The sequence below is a fragment of the Lampetra fluviatilis genome, chromosome 64, assembly GCF_964198595.1.
Source record: "Lampetra fluviatilis chromosome 64, kcLamFluv1.1, whole genome shotgun sequence".
In the NCBI taxonomy this organism is placed as follows: Eukaryota; Metazoa; Chordata; class Hyperoartia; order Petromyzontiformes; family Petromyzontidae; genus Lampetra; species Lampetra fluviatilis.
The window spans coordinates 1,201,386-1,218,931 of NC_136338.1; the positions used below are offsets into that span (position 1 = coordinate 1,201,386).

At 59.2% G+C, this 17,546-nt stretch overlaps 1 protein-coding gene across 1 annotated transcript in view; it reads left to right on the top strand.

Annotated features, from left to right (window-relative positions):
- The window catches only part of LOC144951864 (pleckstrin homology domain-containing family A member 7-like), a 158,674-nt gene that overhangs the window by 134,108 nt on the left and 7,020 nt on the right, over nt 1–17,546 (top strand). Inside the window, 16 exon segments of the mRNA XM_078882214.1 lie at nt 375–494; nt 1,611–1,664; nt 3,478–3,552; nt 4,745–4,798; nt 7,557–7,637; nt 8,607–8,747; nt 9,243–9,344; nt 10,173–10,299; nt 11,413–11,501; nt 12,792–12,938; nt 13,491–13,563; nt 14,239–14,351; nt 14,516–14,676; nt 14,678–14,810; nt 16,109–16,264; nt 17,071–17,210. Of these exon segments, the coding sequence (XP_078738340.1) occupies nt 375–494; nt 1,611–1,664; nt 3,478–3,552; nt 4,745–4,798; nt 7,557–7,637; nt 8,607–8,747; nt 9,243–9,344; nt 10,173–10,299; nt 11,413–11,501; nt 12,792–12,938; nt 13,491–13,563; nt 14,239–14,351; nt 14,516–14,676; nt 14,678–14,810; nt 16,109–16,264; nt 17,071–17,210 (1,766 nt within the window).

Genomic DNA, 17,546 nt, shown 5'->3' on the forward strand with positions numbered 1-17,546 from the left:
TCACCATCGCCGCTCACCCCCACGCTCACCCTCGCCGCTCACCCCCACACTCACCCTCGCCGCTCACCCCCACGCCCCCCCACCCTTCGCAAAAGAAGTTCAACGTACATTGACCTCTTGACCTTTCCTTCCGATGGCGAGTCAAACCGCTCTCGCCCCGCCCGACTGCTGCGCCGGCCGGCGGCGGCGGCCGGCTGGCCGGCGCGTCCACGGCAGTGCCGCTAACGGGGTCGACTTAACGCCGGTGCGATGGTAACGGGGTGGCGGCCGATGTTCTTCCGTTTGTGCGGCGATGGCGGCGTTGGTGATGCTGACGCGGCGACGATGACGATGGCGGCAACGGTGGTGGTGGTGGCGGTGGCGGTTGGGTACAGCCAGAGGAGCTGACCCTGCTGCTCATCCAGCTGCGGAGAAACCAGGCGGTGCTTGCCGAAGCGAGGGACCGCACGCTCGCGCACCTGTTGGGCCCGGCGCCGGCCGCGCCGCGGTCACAGGTCCGGCACGAGGTCTCGCGGGGGGTCACAAGGGGGGTCACACGGGGGGTCACGGGGTCACACGGGGGGTCACGAGGTCACGGGGGTCACGGGGTTACAAGGGGGGTCACACGGGGGTTCATGGGGTCACATGGGGGGTCACACGGGGGGTCACGCGGGGAGTCACGGGGGGTCACGCGGGGAGTCACGGGGGGTCACGCGGGGAGTCACGGGGTCATACGGGGATCTTGGGGGATCGGAGGTCACGGGGGGCGTGGGGATGGGGCGCCAGGTGGGAACGAGGGCGCGACAGGCGCACGGCTGACACGCTAGCGTCACGCTAGCGACACGCTAGCGTCACGCTAACGGCACGCTAGCGGCACGCTAGCAGCACGCTAGCCACGTGCTCGACACGCACACGAGGTGCAGGATCGAGACTGCCTCGGCGCTAGGCACACGCTTAATACTCTATATGTTATAGACACACGCTACCCACACACAATACATGCCCCACTCACAACACATGCGCTACCCCTTACATCGTATTTCACACACACACTACCCACAACACACACACACTACCCACAACACACACACACACTACCCACAACACACACACACACTACCCACAACACACACACCACCCACCACACACACACACACCACCCACAACACACACACACACACTACCCACAACACACACACACACTACCCACAACACACACACACACCACCCACAACACACACACACCACCCACAACACACACACACACTACCCACAACACACACACACACTACCCACAACACACACACACTACCCACAACACACACACACACCACCCACAACACACACACACACCACCCACAACACACACACACACCACCCACAACACACACACACACCACCCACAACACACACACACACCACCCACAACACACACACACACTTCCCACAGCACACAAACACACACACCACCCACACACACACCACACACACACACCACCCTGCCACCCTCGCCACCCTCCCACACACCACCACGCACCACTCTCACCGCACTCCCTCGCCACGCTCACCGCGCTCGCCACCCGTGTCTCCGCTGTGCCACCCACGCCTCCCCCGTGCCCCTGCCTGCACAGTCGTTGGCACCGTCGCTGCACCTGCAGAGGAACCTGCGCTTTATTGAGAGCCAGGTGGGGCAGTATGGCATCATCCTCACCACCACCACCGCCACCACCACCATCCTCACCACCACCATCCTCACCACCACCACCAGCATCATCCACACCACCACCACCATCCTCACCACCACCACCACTGCCATCCTCACCACCACCACCACCACCATCCTCACCACCACCACCACTGCCATCCTCACCACCACCACCACTGCCATCCTCACCACCACCACCACTGCCATCCTCACCACCACCACCACTGCCATCCTCATCAGCAGCATCATTGTCACCAGCAGCACACAGATCACCAGCAGCAGTAATCATCTTCCATTGTTGACAACAACAACAACAAGAAGCGGTAGCAGTGTCAGCATCGGTATCATCACCACCGCCACCATCATCTCCCACCTGCATGGCCCCCCACTGTCCCCATGGTTGCAGCCAGTACCCCACCCCCATCCATCGCCCCCCAGCCCCATCGTCACCTCGTTACCCGCACGGTGCCCCCTCGACCCGTGCCTCGTCCCGTGCCGTCCCCCCCCACCGCTCCCTCTGCCCGGTAGCTCCCCAGTGGCCCAGCGGCGTAGCTGTGGGTGGCGTGTGCAGGGCGGGCCGACCGCGGGATAGAGCGGGGGGGGGGGGGCCCGGGGGCCCCCCACTCTATCCTGGACGGCGGCACTGTCGAGACCCTGGGACTGGGCGTCACTCTGGCGAGGGTTCACGAAGGCCGCGGTCAGACAGCGGGAGCTGACGTCGCGAGTTCACAGGAGAGGCCCAGGTGGCGGGCTGATGAAGGGGGGGGGGGGTGGAGGGAGGTCCACACCACCTGCGCCGCTAGGCCACTCGGGGCTCCGTCGCATGCCTGACGTTGCGTTGCTGCGGCCGCGTTACCCCTTTACCCCGTCGTGTCCTTACCCCCCCTCCCGCCCCGCCCCTCCCCCCCGCCCCACGTCGTCACCAGAGGGTCACGAACGGCGGCGGGGTCGCGCAAGCTCGATAGCGCCGCCGCCCCCCGCCGGGTCTGGCTGGGTTGGAAAATACTCCCACTGGGGGGGGAGAGACAAAGGCGGCCGGGCGTGGTGGTGGTGGTGGTGGTGATGCTGCTGGCCACCCACCCACTCAGCTCATGCGCCGCAGTGCCGGCCTTCCCAAGCGCTGCTGCCGCTAGCGGCGCTTGCCCCAGCGGCCTCGTTGAGGCTGTTACCACCACATCCAGGCCCCCCCTCAGCCCCCCCCTTACTGGGGGGCTGAGGGGGGGGGGCTGAAGGGTGGCTGCGTGCCGCCGAGATCGCGGCGTTAACGGCAAGCGCGGAAAAATATTCGGCGACAAATGAAACCTCCCCCAACCCATCCCCTGCCCCGCTCGTGACGATGTCTCTGCCTGCCCGCCTGCCGTCGTCGTCGTCATCGTCGTTCTCACCGCTCCTCGCTGTTTCGGGTTTTTTATTTCCTTTGTAGAGTTTTATTTGCGCCATCTTACCTGAGACCACCTGACCCGCTTCCTTGCCTTGCTCACTTCCTCCGAGTCTCCGTGTCCCTGTGTCTCCGTCCCAGTGTCTCCGTGTCCCTGTGTCTCCGTGTCCCTGTGTCTGTGTCCCTTTGTCTGTGTCCCTGTGTCCCTGTGTCTACGTCCCAGTGTCTCTCTGTCCCAGTGTCTCCATCCCAGTGTCTACGTCCCAGTATCTCTGTGTCTCTTCACCTGTGTGTCCGTCCCAGTGTCTCCGTGTGTCCGTCCCAGTGTCTCCGTGTCTCCGTGTCTCCGTGTCTCCGTGTCCGTTACTAACCCTGTGTTTGCTTCCTGCTCTCTCCCGTCCTTCGCCGTTCCAAGATGAAGGCTAACGAGCCGCTAATTAACACGGTGCAGACGATTATTTGCTGCCGCTCGCTCCCGTTCCGGCCGCAAGTAAGCACGGCGCTCCCCGCGGAACGCACGCGCGGCAAAACCACGCACGTGTCACCGTGTGTGAGCTTCACCGTGTGTGAGCGTCGTCGTGTGTGAGCGAGGAGATGGGGTGTGAGCGTCACCGTGTGTGTGCATCACCGTGCGTCACCGTGCGTGAGCGTCACCGTGCGTGAGCGTCACCGTGCGTCACCGTGTGTGAGCGTCACCGTGCGTCACCGTGTGTGAGCGTCGCCATGCGTTTGTGTGTGATTCTCACCGATTGTCTGTGTTGTGCATCGTGCAATGATGTGTGTGTGTGCGTGGGCTCGTTGTGTGGGGATTAGCGTTGTGTCCGCTAAGTTGGGTGTCCACTGCTATTGGTGTCCGTGTGTAGTGACTGACTCACTCGGAGACAGTAGGAGGCACTCTATTTAGTAACAGCCTTCACAGGTTGCTAAGGTGACTACGAGTCAGGACAGCTGACAGACGACGAGACGGTGAAGACGCAGACGAAGACGTCGACGCCACGGCGAGGGGATCCCACTCACAGCGACAGCCCCGAACCTTCGCTCGGGGGGGGGGGGTCCCCTTTTATCCTCCTGCAACCGCAGATCCCGTTCTCTGCCAGCAACCAGCGCTATGCTCCGTAGTGACCCATTCCATGTCACTACACGTGCATTAGCATGCGTGGGTGGGTGTGTGCGGGTGGGTGTGTGCGGGTGGGTGGGTGAGTGGGTGGGTTGGGTGTGTGTGGGTGGGTGTGTGTGTGGGTTGCGAAGGTGAGTGTGTGTGTGCGTGTGTGGGTGAGTGTGTGTTGTGTGTGGGTGGGTGAGTGAGTGAGTGCGTGTGTGTGTGTGTGGGTGCGAAGGTGAGTGGGTGTGTGTGTGTGCGTGTGTGTGTGTGCGTGTGTGCGTGTGTGTGTGTGTGTGTGCGTGGGTGAGTGGGTGGGTGAAACAACGGTGGACAAAGCCGCCGGCATCTGTGTACCGTCAGGGGCCTCGTGCCGCCTCGCACAACGCCCGCCCGCGTGCGCCGCTCGTTGTCGTGGCAACGCCAGGCGGTGAGAGCTGCTGACTGGGGCGACGTGTCTGTGTGCGTCTGTGTGCGTCTGTGTGTATCTGTGTGCGTTTGTGTGTGTCTGTGTGCGTCTGTGTGCGTCTGTGTGTGTCTGTGTGCGCGTTGCCCCCGACCCCCCCCGTGTTTGTGTTTACAGTTTGTGTTCCCGGAATCGAACTACTCGCTCCGCTCCAACGGGCAGGACATCGACGTGAGTTCCCGACCGCATCGACGCCCCCCCCCCTCGCCCCCCCCCCTCGCCCCCCCCCCCTCGCCCCCCACCCCTCCGCCTAGGTCGACTCAGCCTCAAATGAGTACCTGGTGTAGCAGTCGGCGCTACGCTGCGCTCCGAACCTGAAGACCCGGGCTCGATTCCCACTCACGGCCAACAGCAGTGACGATTATCTGAACCGGTCCCGGGCCTCCCCTAGGTCGACTCAGCCTCAAATGTGTATGGAGTGCGGTGCGTAAATATCGCCACTAGGGAGACAAAGGCGGCCGGGCGTGGTGCTGGCCACCCACCACCCCCCCTTGTGTGCCGTGCCGGACTTCATAGGTGCTCGCTTAACGGCACTTGCCCCAACAGTCTGCTGAGGCTATACAGGGGATCTTTGTCTTTGTGTCTGTGTGTGTGTGTCTGTATGTGTCTGTGTGTGTGTCTGTCTGTGTGTGTGTCTGTGTGTGTGTCTGTGTGTCTGTGTGTGTGTCTGCGTGTCTGTGCGTCTGTGTGTGTATCTGTGTGTGTGTGTGTCTGTCTGTGTGTCTGTGTGTTAGTCTGTGTGTTAGTGTGTGTGTTAGAGTCGGAGCCTTTCCCTGTACACCTTGGGGTGCGACAGGGATGTCCTCTGGCTCCCACATTATTTAACATCTATTTCGACTGCGTAGTTCGTGAAGCCTTCAATAGCTGTACCGGGGGAATTACCATTTGGTACAGATATAATGGGAGGCTGATCATCGGGCACTCCGCCCCCACAACTCCCAATCGGTGATGGGGCAGTTGTGGAGAGAGTAGAGAGTTTCCCATACCTGGGCAGTGTGCTCATGACCGGCTCCAGTTTATCAGCAGAGGTCTCACTCCGAATCAGTCTCGGCCACGGTCATTCCCTCCCTTCTCTACGCTTGCGAAACGTGGACCCCCCTAGTGGAGCATCTTCGCCGGTTGGAAACATTTAGGCTGGCCTGCCTACGATCCATCCTGGGTTTAACCAGGCTGGATTGTGTGAGGAGCTCACAAGTCCTTGAAAGATCTGGGCAAAGTCCCATCAGTGAGCTCCTCCGGCAGGCAAGGCTGCGTTGGCTGGGTCATGTAGCCCGCATGCCCAGCCACCGCATGCCTAAACAGCTTTTGTTTGGCCGGATCGAGGGGGCTAAACGGGCGCGGCACGGGCTAGAGAAGAGATGGAGTGATGTGGTACAGGAGGACGTGGAGCTGAGTGGACTTGCCGATGACTGGTACCAGCGGTGTCAAGATCGGCCTCAGTGGAGGAGGCTCGTGAAGGACGCTACTGGGCAGTTGGAGGCAGTCGCCCTCCGACAACAACGGAGGGCGGAGGAGCGACGCTCACAACAACGAGCGGAGCGCCGGGTGGCTAAAGCACAGCAAGTTGGCACAGTAGGGGGCACAGGTGGTGCATCAGCCAGTCATCTCGGTCATCTCGGTCAGTCGACCCGTGGCACCTGGGTCTGCCCCGTGACCTCCTGCCAGCGGGCGTTCGACACTTCACGTGGCCTCAGGGTGCACATGGCCTGGCACAAGCGTCGTGGTGACGTCACCGCCACTTAGTGGCGAATGGCGGTTGTTGTTGTTGTTGTGTGTCTGTGTGTGTGTGTGTCTGTGTGTGTGTGTGTCTGTGTGTTAGTGTGTGTGTTAGAGTGTGTGTGTTAGTGTCTGTGTGTGTGTGTCTGTGTGTGTCTGCGTGTCTGTGCGTCTGTGTGTGCATCTGTGTGTGTGTCTGTCTGTGTGTCTGTGTGTTAGTGTGTGTGTTAGAGTGTGTGTGTTAGTGTCTGTGTGTGTGTCTGTGTGTGTGTGTCTGTCTGTGTGTTTGTGTGTCTGTGTGTTTGTGTGTGTGTTAGAGTGTGTGTGTCTGTGTGTTTGTGTGTGTGTTAGAGTGTGTGTGTTAGTGTCTGTGTGTGTGTATCTGTGTGTGTGTGTCTGTGTGTGTGTGTGTCTGTGTGTGTGTGTGTTTGTGTGTGTGTCTGTGTGTTTGTGTGTGTGTCTGTGTGTGTGTGTGTCTGTGTGTTAGTGTCTGTGTGTGTGTATCTGTGTGTGTGTGTCTGTGTGTGTGTCTGTGTGTGTGTGTGTGTCTGTGTGTTAGTGTCTGTGTGTGTGTATCTGTGTGTGTGTGTGTCTGTGTGTGTGTCTGTGTCTGTGTGTGTCTGTGTGTTAGTGTGTGTGTTAGAGTGTGTGTGTTAGAGTGTGTGTGTGTGTGTGTGTCTGTGTGTTAGTGTCTGTGTGTGTGTGTCTGTGTGTTAGTGTCTGTGTGTGTGTGTCTGTGTGTGTGTGTCTGTGTGTGTGTGTGTGTGTCTGTGTGTGTGTCTGTGTGTGTGTCTGTGTGTGTGTGTCTGTGTGTGTGTGTCTGTGTGTGTCTGTGTGTTTGTGTGTGTGTGTGTCTGTGTGTGTGTGTGTCTGTGTGTGTCTGTGTGTTTGTGTGTGTGTGTGTCTGTGTGTGTGTGTGTCTGTGTGTGTGTGTGTGTGTCTGTGTGTGTTAGAGTGTGTGTGTGTGTCTGTCTGTGTGTGTGTGTGTCTGTGTGTGTGTGTGTCTGTGTGTGTGTCTGTGTGTGTCTGTGTGTGTGTCTGTGTGTGTGTGTGTCTGTGTGTGTCTGTGTGTGTGTCTGTGTGTGTGTGTGTCTGTGTGTGTCTGTGTGTTTGTGGCCTCGAGCGGCACTTGCCCCAGCGGTCTGTAGAAGGCCTCCACTGGGCGGGCGGGGGGTGATCTTTGTGTGATCTTTGTGTGTTGCGTCTGCGACAGATGAAGCTGACGCGGCTGTGCGACCAGAACAAGACGCTGCACGAGCAGGAGACCAGGCTGAGGCAGCTGCGCAACGAGAAGGTGAGCTCACGATGGCGAGGAGGTGAGGTCACCATGGTGAGGAGGTGAGGTGACGGTGGTGAGGTGAGGTCACCGTGTCGTCGTGGGTTTCGCGCTGCGCTGCGCTACGAATCCGGCGACCCGAGTTCGATTCATGCTCACGGCCAACACCGGTGACGATTATCTGGACCGGGTGCTGGGCCTCCCTTAGGTCGACTCGGCCTCAAATGAGTACCTGGTGCGGTGTATAGTAAACATCGCCACTGGGGAGACAAAGGTGGCCGGGAGTGGTGCTGGCCACCCACCCCCTCGTGTACCGTGCCAGCCTTCATAGGTGCTCGCTAACAGCACTTGCCCATCAGTCTGTTAAGCCTGTTTTATTTTATTTTGGGGAGCGATGGTGCAGTGGTTAGGGCCGCAATTGCGCTGCAAACCCATCTACCTGAGTTCAATTCCCGCTCAAAGCCTATATCGCTGACGGCGGTTATCTAAACTGGTCCTGGGCCTCACCGAGGTCGACTCGGCCTGAAATGAGTACTCTGTGCGATGTGTAATCATCGGCAGTGGGGAGACGTGGCGACGCTACTCGCTGTGACGGCACTTTCCCCAACAGCTTGTGAAGGCTACCTGGGTGGATGGAAGGCATCTTTACAGGCATCTTCATCTTTGTACGTGTGTGTGTGTGCGTTTGCGCATGTACGTGCGTGTGTGCGTGCGTGTGTGTGTGCGTGCGTGTGTTTGTGCATGGGTATGTGTGTGTGTGCGTGTTTGCGTGCGTGTGTGGGTGCGTGTGTGGGTATGTGGGTATGTGTGTGTGTGCGTGCGTGAGTGGGTATGTGTGTGTGCGTGCGTGTCTGCGTGCGTGCGTGTGCACGTGTTTGTGCGTGCGTGTCTGCATGCGTGCGTGTGCATGCATGTGTGTGCGTGCGTGTGTGCATGCATGCGTGTGTGGGTATGTGCGTGCGTGTGTGTGTGTGCGTGTCGGCGCAGGCGCGCATCGAGTCGTCCCTGGAGGGGCTGCACCTGCAGATCGCCCAGCGGCGCTCGCAGCCCGAGCTGCTGCACGAGCAGCAGCAGCGGCTGCAGGCCGACCTCGTGCACATCCGTGCAGACAGCGCCCGGCTCAGCCTGGTGAGACAACCCCACACCCCCCCCATCCCCTCACCCCCCCCATCCCCCCATCCCCTCACCCCCCCATCCCCCCATCCCCTCCATCCCCTCAACCCCCCATCCCCCACCCGATCCCCCCCCCCCCCCGTCCCTCCCATGCCCCACCCAATCAGAGGCGACCTGGCCACAAGTGATAGCTCAAGGCGGTGGCTTATCACGTGGACATTCAGAGCAGCAGCCAAATACTCTCCAAACGCGCGATGTCCGCTTTTAAATGGGGAGGGAAATACCGAAGGACCCGGGGAAATATCCACGCGACCACAGGGAGAGAGAAAGAGAGACACCGCAAACTCCAAATATACAGCAGCAGGCGTCAGGGTCAGGATCGAACCCATGACCTCCCGCGTACCAGGCGAGGTAGTCAACATCTCCTAGCCACCGTGAGACGCTTGAACTGCGTCGGTGACGTCGTGCTGTTGCCGCGGTGACGCCGCCCCTCCCTCGCGGTGCCGCCAGGATCTGGAGCGCTCGGTGAGCGAGTACAAGCAGCTGGAGTCGGACCTCCTGGCCCTGAGGGTCCATCTGGAGGACCTCCTGAGCCGGCTCAGCTTCACGCAGGTACGGCCTCCTCCTCGCGCCCAGGTGAGCTCACCTGCATGCACCAGGTGAGATCACCTGCATGCACCAGGTGAGATCACCTGCACGCACCAGGTGAGATCACCTGCACGCACCGGGTGAGCTCACCTGCATGCACCAGGTGAGATCACCTGCATGCACCAGGTGAGATCACCTGCACGCACCAGGTGAGATCACCTGCACGCACCAGGTGAGATCAACTGCATGCACCAGGTGAGCTCACCTGCATGCACCAGGTGAGATCACCTGCACGCACCAGGTGAGATCACCTGCACGCACCAGGTGAGATCACCTGCACGCACCAGGTGAGATCACCTGCACGCACCAGGTGAGATCACCTGCATGCACCAGGTGAGATCACCTGCACGCACCAGGTGAGATCACCTGCACGCACCAGGTGAGATCACCTGCACGCACCAGGTGAGATCACCTGCACGCGCCAGGTGAGATCAACTGCACGCGCCAGGTGAGATCAACTGCATGCACCAGGTGAGATCACCTGCATGCACCAGGTGAGATCACCTGCACGCGCCAAGTGAGCTCTTCGCTTTCCCCATGTCTTGTCGGATCGCTTGATCCCTGCCATGTGACCCCCGCCCGTGCCATGTGACTGCTACGGCCGCCCCTGTTGAGCCAAGGGTCACGTGACTACTACCGCCCCCCGTGTCACATGACTCCTCACGCCCCCCCCCCCCCCCCGTTGCTTCCTTGGTCATGTGATCCCTACTTCTGCCACCCCCCCCTCTCTTCCCACGTGACCCCTGTTCCCACCACTACCCCCCCCCCTCGCCCCCCCCCCCTCTCCGCCAGACTGAAGTGGGTCACCAGCAGCGGGCGCAGGTGCAGAGGGACTTGTGGCGGATCCAGGATGTGATGGGGGGGCTGGGCCAGGGCAGCTGGGACGTGACGACCGCGGGGGGGGGCCCCGTGGGAACAGGTGAGGCCCGGAGAGGTCGTCGTCGTCATCATCGTCATCGTCGTCATCGTCGTCGTCGTCGTCATCGTCGTCATCTTCGTCATCGCGATCGACCGTCGCCAACAATTCATTGTGGTTGCCTCATCGTCGTCATGTTGTTCTTTTTTTGTAATGTTTTAATTTTGATTTTTTTGTAAAAAAAAAAACATTTTTTGTTTATTTTTTTATTGTTTTGTAAAAATGTTTTTTTTATTTTGTTCGTTATTTTTTCAGTAAATTTGTATAATCTTTTATTTACTTATTATCGACATGATTTATTATTGACATCACCGTTCCGCTCGTCGTTACCGACACGAAAGTTGACGGTCGACATCGTCGTTGTTATCGTCCTGGTCAACGCGCAAATCCTTTGTCGTTTTAATTTTGTCATCGTCATCATCGTCGTCATCATTATGGGCGTCCGCGTGATGGTCACATCCGCGTGATGGTCATCGTTGTCACTATCGTCATTCTCTTATCCTCGTCATGTTTCTTCTCGGTACTGCGGGAGGATGATGATGGTGTTGATGGTGGTGATTGGATGTAGCTGAAACTGACAGGAGTGCTGCTGATGATGATGATGATTGGAGTTATGATGTAGCTGCTGATGATCGGAGTGGTGACTGTTGTTATTGCTGCTGCTGATTGCGTTAATGACGATTAATCTAGAAGTGATGACTTAGTTAATGACGACGATGATGACGACGACGAAGATGATTACGACGATAACGATGATGATGACGACGATGCTGACGATGACGACGACGATGTTGACGACGATAACGATGATGATGACGACGATGATTACGACGATGATGACGACGATGATTACGACGATAACGACGATGATGACGACGATGTTGACGACGATAACGACGATGATGACGACTGATTACGACGATAACAATGATGATGATGACGATGACGACGACGATAACGACGATGATGACGACTATGATTACGACGATAACAATGATGATGATGACGATGATGACGACGATAACGATGATGATGACGACGATAACGATGATGATGACGACGATGACGACAACGATGATGATGACGATGACGACGACGTGTCTTGTCCCCGGACAGGTGTCAGCAGTCACCCCCACCTCGCCAGGGACCCCTCGGGAAGCCCCCCACGAGCCGTGGGACCCCACTCGCCCCTCCGCTCCTCTCTGGTGAGGCTCCGCAGGGCGCCGCCGTGCGGTTACACCGCCTGCACACTCGTCAGCTACGCCGCTGTCTGATCCCCACGAGAGAGAGAGAGACAGACACCCAGACCCAGGACTCAAACTTGGGCTCTGGGCAGTGTTGGCTCTGCGTGTCTGACGCGGCCATTCTGAACCTTCTCTCGAGAGAGAGAGAGCGAGAGAGACGCGGTCATTCTGAACCTTCTATCTCTCTCTCTCAAGAGAGAGAGAGAGAGATGCACGGAGACCCAGGACTCAAACTCGGGCTCTGGGCAGTGTTGGCTCTGCGTGTCTGACACGGTCATTTTCTCGAGAGAGACGCGGTCATTCTGAACCTTCTCTCTCGAGAGAGAGAGAGAGGAGAGAGACAGAGAGAGAGACGCACGGAGACCCAGGACTCAAACCGAGGCTCTCGGCATGACCGGCTCGGCATCTCTGACACCAGAGGCGGAGTTGACGTTGGTCTCGGTGCCAGGAATGAAATGGGTGGGCGGGGGGCACCCTGTTCCCCTACCCCCCCTACCCACCCTGCCCCCTCCCCCCCGTCCCCCCTGGCCCCAGGCCCACGCTGTCCACATGTCCCCGTCCTCGTCATCCGGCGTCTGTGCGTCGTCTCAGCCCACCGCCGCAGTTAAACCCCTGACGACTCTCACGGCGATGAGATTTCAGATTCTTGATTTAGACTGCTGGAGGAGGAATCCGATGAGCTGTGAAGCTCCTGGGTTTGTCTGTTTTTTCATAGTCGGCCAGTTAACGCGCCCCCCGCGGGGTCAGGACGTGTCAACGGCAAACGATACGAACACGCGGCACGAGTGCAAAGTAGAGCAGAGGTGGACAAATCACTAAAAAAAAAAAGCCATTTTTATTTCACCCGGTAAGGCCCAATTGATCGCTTCAGCTGCTCTTTCGGAAGCGACCCGGCCTTCGCGAACGATAGCTCAAAGAAGTGGCTCATCGCCACGTGACGTGCGTATGTTGAACGTCTTTGACGCGGCCACCGGCGCTAATCGGAGGTGCGGGGGAAGGACAGCAAATTAAAACACGACGAGCCGTTCTATAGAAACGAGATGATTTAAAGGTGCGGCGCAGCTCCCAGTCGCTTCCTCATATCGGAAGAGAAGAGCGTTCCAGACGGCCGCAGAAGCGCGATCTGCAAGCGCCGCGGCGATGCGGTGACCGCCGCCGCGAGGGGGGGGGGGGGTGGGGGCTGTTTGCGGGGCCAAGCGGCCGACCGTCCGTGTCCGACTCTCGCCCCCCGTCGTCGCCGCTTGTGCGCAGAGACGGGAGGCGACGCCGCCGCGGCCTCCGCTGCCCGACAGCTACGGCAGCTACGGCTCGGCGCGGCCGGCGCTCGCGGGCAGCAGCTGGGGGTCGCCCTACGCCGGCGGCGCGTCCGGAGAGCAACTCACCAACGGCGACGCCAAGGTACGGGCCGGGGGCGGCGGCGGCGTCGCCATGGTCATAGTAACCATTGTCATGGTCGCCATCGTCACAATCGTCATAGTAACCATCGTCATAGTCATCATCGTCATAGTAACCACCGTCATAGTCACCGTCGTCATGGTCACCAGCGCCATAGTAACCATGGTCATAGTAACCTTGGTCATAGTAACCACCGTCATAGTTACCGTCGTCATGGTCACCATCGTCAGAGTAACCATCGTCATGGTCACCATCGTCAGAGTAACCATCGTCATGGTAACCATCGTCATAGTAACCATCGTCATAGTAACCATCGTCATAGTAACCATCGTCATAGTCACCGTACCCGTTGTCATCACTACAGAGAGAGAGAAATAATCGCGGAGGTCAGGCACAGTCACACACAGAGGTCACGGCGAGGTCAGAAACAAGGCCGGCGACAGGGCCAAGCGCAGACTATAACCGAGGTCGGGTCGAGGTCGGGTCGAGGTTTAGGCGTCGGCCGTGGCGACGGGGGGAGCCTCACCGTGCGAGCGCCGTGTGGTGTTGCCGCAGGTCGCTCACCACCAACCGCAGCAGGGCAAGAGCAACGGCTCCAGCGACCGGCAGCAGCAGCAGCAGCAGAAGGGTGAGTGTGGGGGCGGTGTCCCCCCGAGTGGGACGGCTCGCCCCACCCCGGTGTCGCCGGCCCGTCCGCGTGGTGTCCGCGTGGCGTCCACCCGCCCTGGTGTTCACGCGTCCCCTTGTGAGCGCGTGTCCCGGTGCCCGTGCGTCGTGGTGCGTGCGTGGCCGTGTGAATCTTGTGTGGGAATCTTGTGTGTGAATCTTGTGTGTGAACGACCTGAAGCTTTCCTGACTACAGGAATTCATATTCTTAGGGGCTTTCGGTAAAGTCACGTCTATAGGTTCAAAGGAAATAACAAAAAACTACGACGTTTCGATCGCAACACAAGCGGTCGTCACCGCTTGTGTTGCGATCGAAACGTCATAGTTTTTTTGTTATTTCCTTTGAACCTATCGACGTGACTTTAAAATATTTGCGTGTGAATGTTCGTACGTGCGTTCATCCCTGTGTGTGTGTGTGTTTCCGCCGTGCCCCTTCCTGCTTGTGCGTCCTGGTGCTCGTGCGCTCACACGCGTCCTTGCGTGCACGTGCGTGTCTCTGTGTCCACGCGGCTGAGGTGTCCGCGTGTCGTCACACCTGGTGCATCCCCCGGGTCTCCTGTTTCATCATCGCGTGTCTCCCGTGTGTCTCCCACGTGTCTCCCGCGTGTCCCCGTGCGGCGGTGGTTGTCTCCCCCAGTCTTCACGTCGCTTGTAGGAGTTGTCCCCCCGCTGTCCCAGCCGGGACAGATGCAGTCGACCACCATCGCCTCCTACGTCACGCTGCGTCGCGCCAAGTCGAACGGGGCCAAGGCAAGTTCCGTGTTCTATCCACCCGCCGCTCCGCTCGTTGTTGTGAGCGTCGCTCGTTGTTTGTGAGCGTCGCTCATTATTGCGACCACCATCGTCATCATCGTCGCCATCATTGCCATCGCCATCGTGGCCGTCATCATCATCGTGGTCTTCGTCATTGCTAGGAGCGGCCCAAGAGCGCGATGGACGCGCTGTACCCGGCGGGCGGTCCCGCGGGCGGCGCCGGCCGGGGCAAGATGAGCGTGGAGGAGCAACTGGAGCGGCTCAAGCTCAACCAGAAGGCGGCGGCGGTGGCAGCCGGGGGGGGCGGCGGGGGGGGACCTGGCGACGACGGTGACCCCCGCGGGGGGGTCGGGCCGCGCCGCGCCGCGCCGACGCGGCCACACGATGACGCTCGACCGCCGGACCATCCTGGCGGCGCAGTCGCCCGCTCGGCCCGCGTCCGTGGACGTCTCGCAGGTGTGCGAGTGTGTGCGTGTGGGTTGGGGTTGGTGCGTGTGAGTGTGAGTGTTGGAGTTGGTGTGTGAGTGTGTGTGTGTGCCCTGTGTGTGTGTGGTTTGGGGCTGGCACGTGCCCTGTGTGTGTGTCCTGTGTGTGTGTGTGCCCTGTGTGTGTGTGAGTGTGGGTTGGTGCGTGCCCTGTGTGTGTGTCCTGTGTGTGTGCGTGCCCTGTGTGTGTGTCCTGTGTGTGTGCCCTGTGTGTGTGTCCTGTGTGTGTGCGTGCCCTGTGTGTGTGTGGGTTGGGGTTGGCGCGTGCCCTGTGTGTGTGTGAGTGTGTGTGTGAGTGTGTGTGTTGGGGTTGGCATGTGCCCTGTGTGTGTGGGTTGGGGCTGGCGCGTGCCCTGTGTGTGTGTGTGTGCCCTGTGTGTGGGTTGGGGTTGGTGTGTGTGTGTGTGAGTGTGTGTGTTGGCATGTGCCCTGTGTGTGTGTGCCCTGTGTGTGTGGGTTGGGGCTGGCGCGTGCCCTGTGTGTGTGTGTGTGCCCTGTGTGTGTGTGTGGGTTGGGGTTGGTGTGTGTGTGTGGGTGTGTGTGTTGGGGTTGGCACGTGCCCTGTGTGTGTGTGTGTGTGCCCTGTGTGTGTGTGGGGTGGGGCTGGCATGTCCCCTCTGTGTGTGTTGGCACGACCATGGTGCTGGCCAGCCCACCCCCTCGTGTGCCGTGCCGGCCTTCATAGGTGCTGCTACTCGCTCGCAGCGTTTGCCCCAACAGTCTATTTGTTGGCACAGTCGGGGGGCACAGGTGGTGCATCTGCCAGTCTATCTCAGTCAGTCAACCCATGGCACGTACAAAGTAACACAGAGAGAGGACGGCCATCCCAGTCAGTCGACACGTTCCATGAGGCGTAGGCTTTGTGGATTTTCGTGCCGTTGCTCCGTTGAGATGCCGCCATTTCCGCGTTATTACCACTCTGTGGGCATGGCGTCAACCAATGTGGCACATTTTATCGTGGTGGAGACACCGTGGCGAGACGGTGGGCCATGAGGCCGTGGGCCATGAGGCCGTGGGCCATGAGACATTTTGTGAGACACTGGGTGAGACACTGGGTGAGACAGTGGGTGAGACACTGGGTGAGACACTGGGTGAGACACTGGGTGAGACACTGGGTGAGACACTGGGTGAGACACTGGGTGAGGCCATGGGCCATGACGCCGTGGACAATGAGACATTGGGTGAGACACTGGGCGAGGGTGAGGCCATGGGCCATGAGGCCGTGGCGGTGCGGTGTCCGCCTGCCTTACCACCGCCGCGTCGTTGCAGCTCATGAAGGTGAGCCAGCGCAAGGACGACCTGGACATCGCCGAGCTGGAGCGCGCCGTGCAGGACGCCTCGGCGCCCGAGACGCCGGCGCAGGAGATCGCGCGGCTCCGCACCGCCGGCACGGAGCTCGACGGCAGCTACGATCCGGGGTCAGAGGTGAGACGCAGCCGGGGGTCAGGGGTGAGACACGGTGAGGGTCAGAGGTGAGACACAGCCGGGGGTTAGGGGTGAGACACGGTGAGGGTCAGAGGTGAGACGCAGCCACGTCCTGGGTGAAAGTCGGTGGTGAAATGGCAGGGTCATAGGGGTGGCACGCAGCCGGGGTCAGAGGTGAGACACAGCCGGGGTCAGGGGTGAGACACGGTGAGGGTCAGGGGTGAGAGACGGCCAAGGTCAGAGGTGGTCCAGGGTTAGAGGTCAGTGGGTGGAGATCCGGGTCTGGATTGAGAGATATATCCGGTAGGTGGGGGGGGGAGGTGTTGGGGTGTTGAGAGATGTGAGATGTGCACTTGGCGATGATGCTTCAAATGCTGCTGAGAGTTCTGGGATTTTGGGCATACGAGGCCTGGGTTCCAATCAGGAGCCGGAGGTCGGGAGGTCACGGAGAGAGAGATCCGAATCTGAGCATTGTTCTGTGTCTGTTGTTAGGTGCTGGTGATCACAGCCATATAGGCGATGGTAGCGTTTGTCGTGATGTTGAAAATGATTGTGATTATAGCAGTGATAATTACGTATATGATGATGGCGAAGGCAGCAACGGTAACCGTAGTTACGACAACGACGACGATTGCAATGACGATGAGTGTATTAACGAGCGTGGTTATGATGTTTGCAACGGTATTTGACGGTGACGATGATGTTACCGATGAAAACGGGAGCGATGATGTTGACAACGAGCTGGTCACGGTTATGCCCCCTCCCCCCGCCCGCCCCTCCCCCCGCCCGCCCCTCCCCCCGGCCAGCAGGTGTCCCCCCCTCGTCACCACGTGCTCGTGCCCGAGCGCTACGTGGACGAGGACCCCGAGGAGCCGCTGAGCCCCCTGGAAATGGAGGCGCGGCAGAAGAACGTGGAGCGGATCAAGGCGATGCTCGCCAAGTCCAGGTACAGCGTCGTCACGCACACGCGTCGTCACGCACACGCGTCGTCACATTGCTTTCATGGCTTAATTTTGGTGATTTTCGAAAAGTTTTTTCGGTTTGGCCATGTTTGTTTGTTGTAGTACAGAGTTAGACTGATGGCCGTAATCTAAGTTGTCTTGTGGTTGTTGTTGTTGTTTGACTTGCATCCCACTGGGATTTGTGCACACAGTGTTGGTGTATGCTGTTTTTTCTGCAATATTTTGCTGTCTTTTCTTGGATTTTCTGTTTGCACTTAGTCACTTTAAGATGTTTTCTTGTTCACGTTTTTTGTTTTTTTCTTTGTTGCGGTTGCACCCGA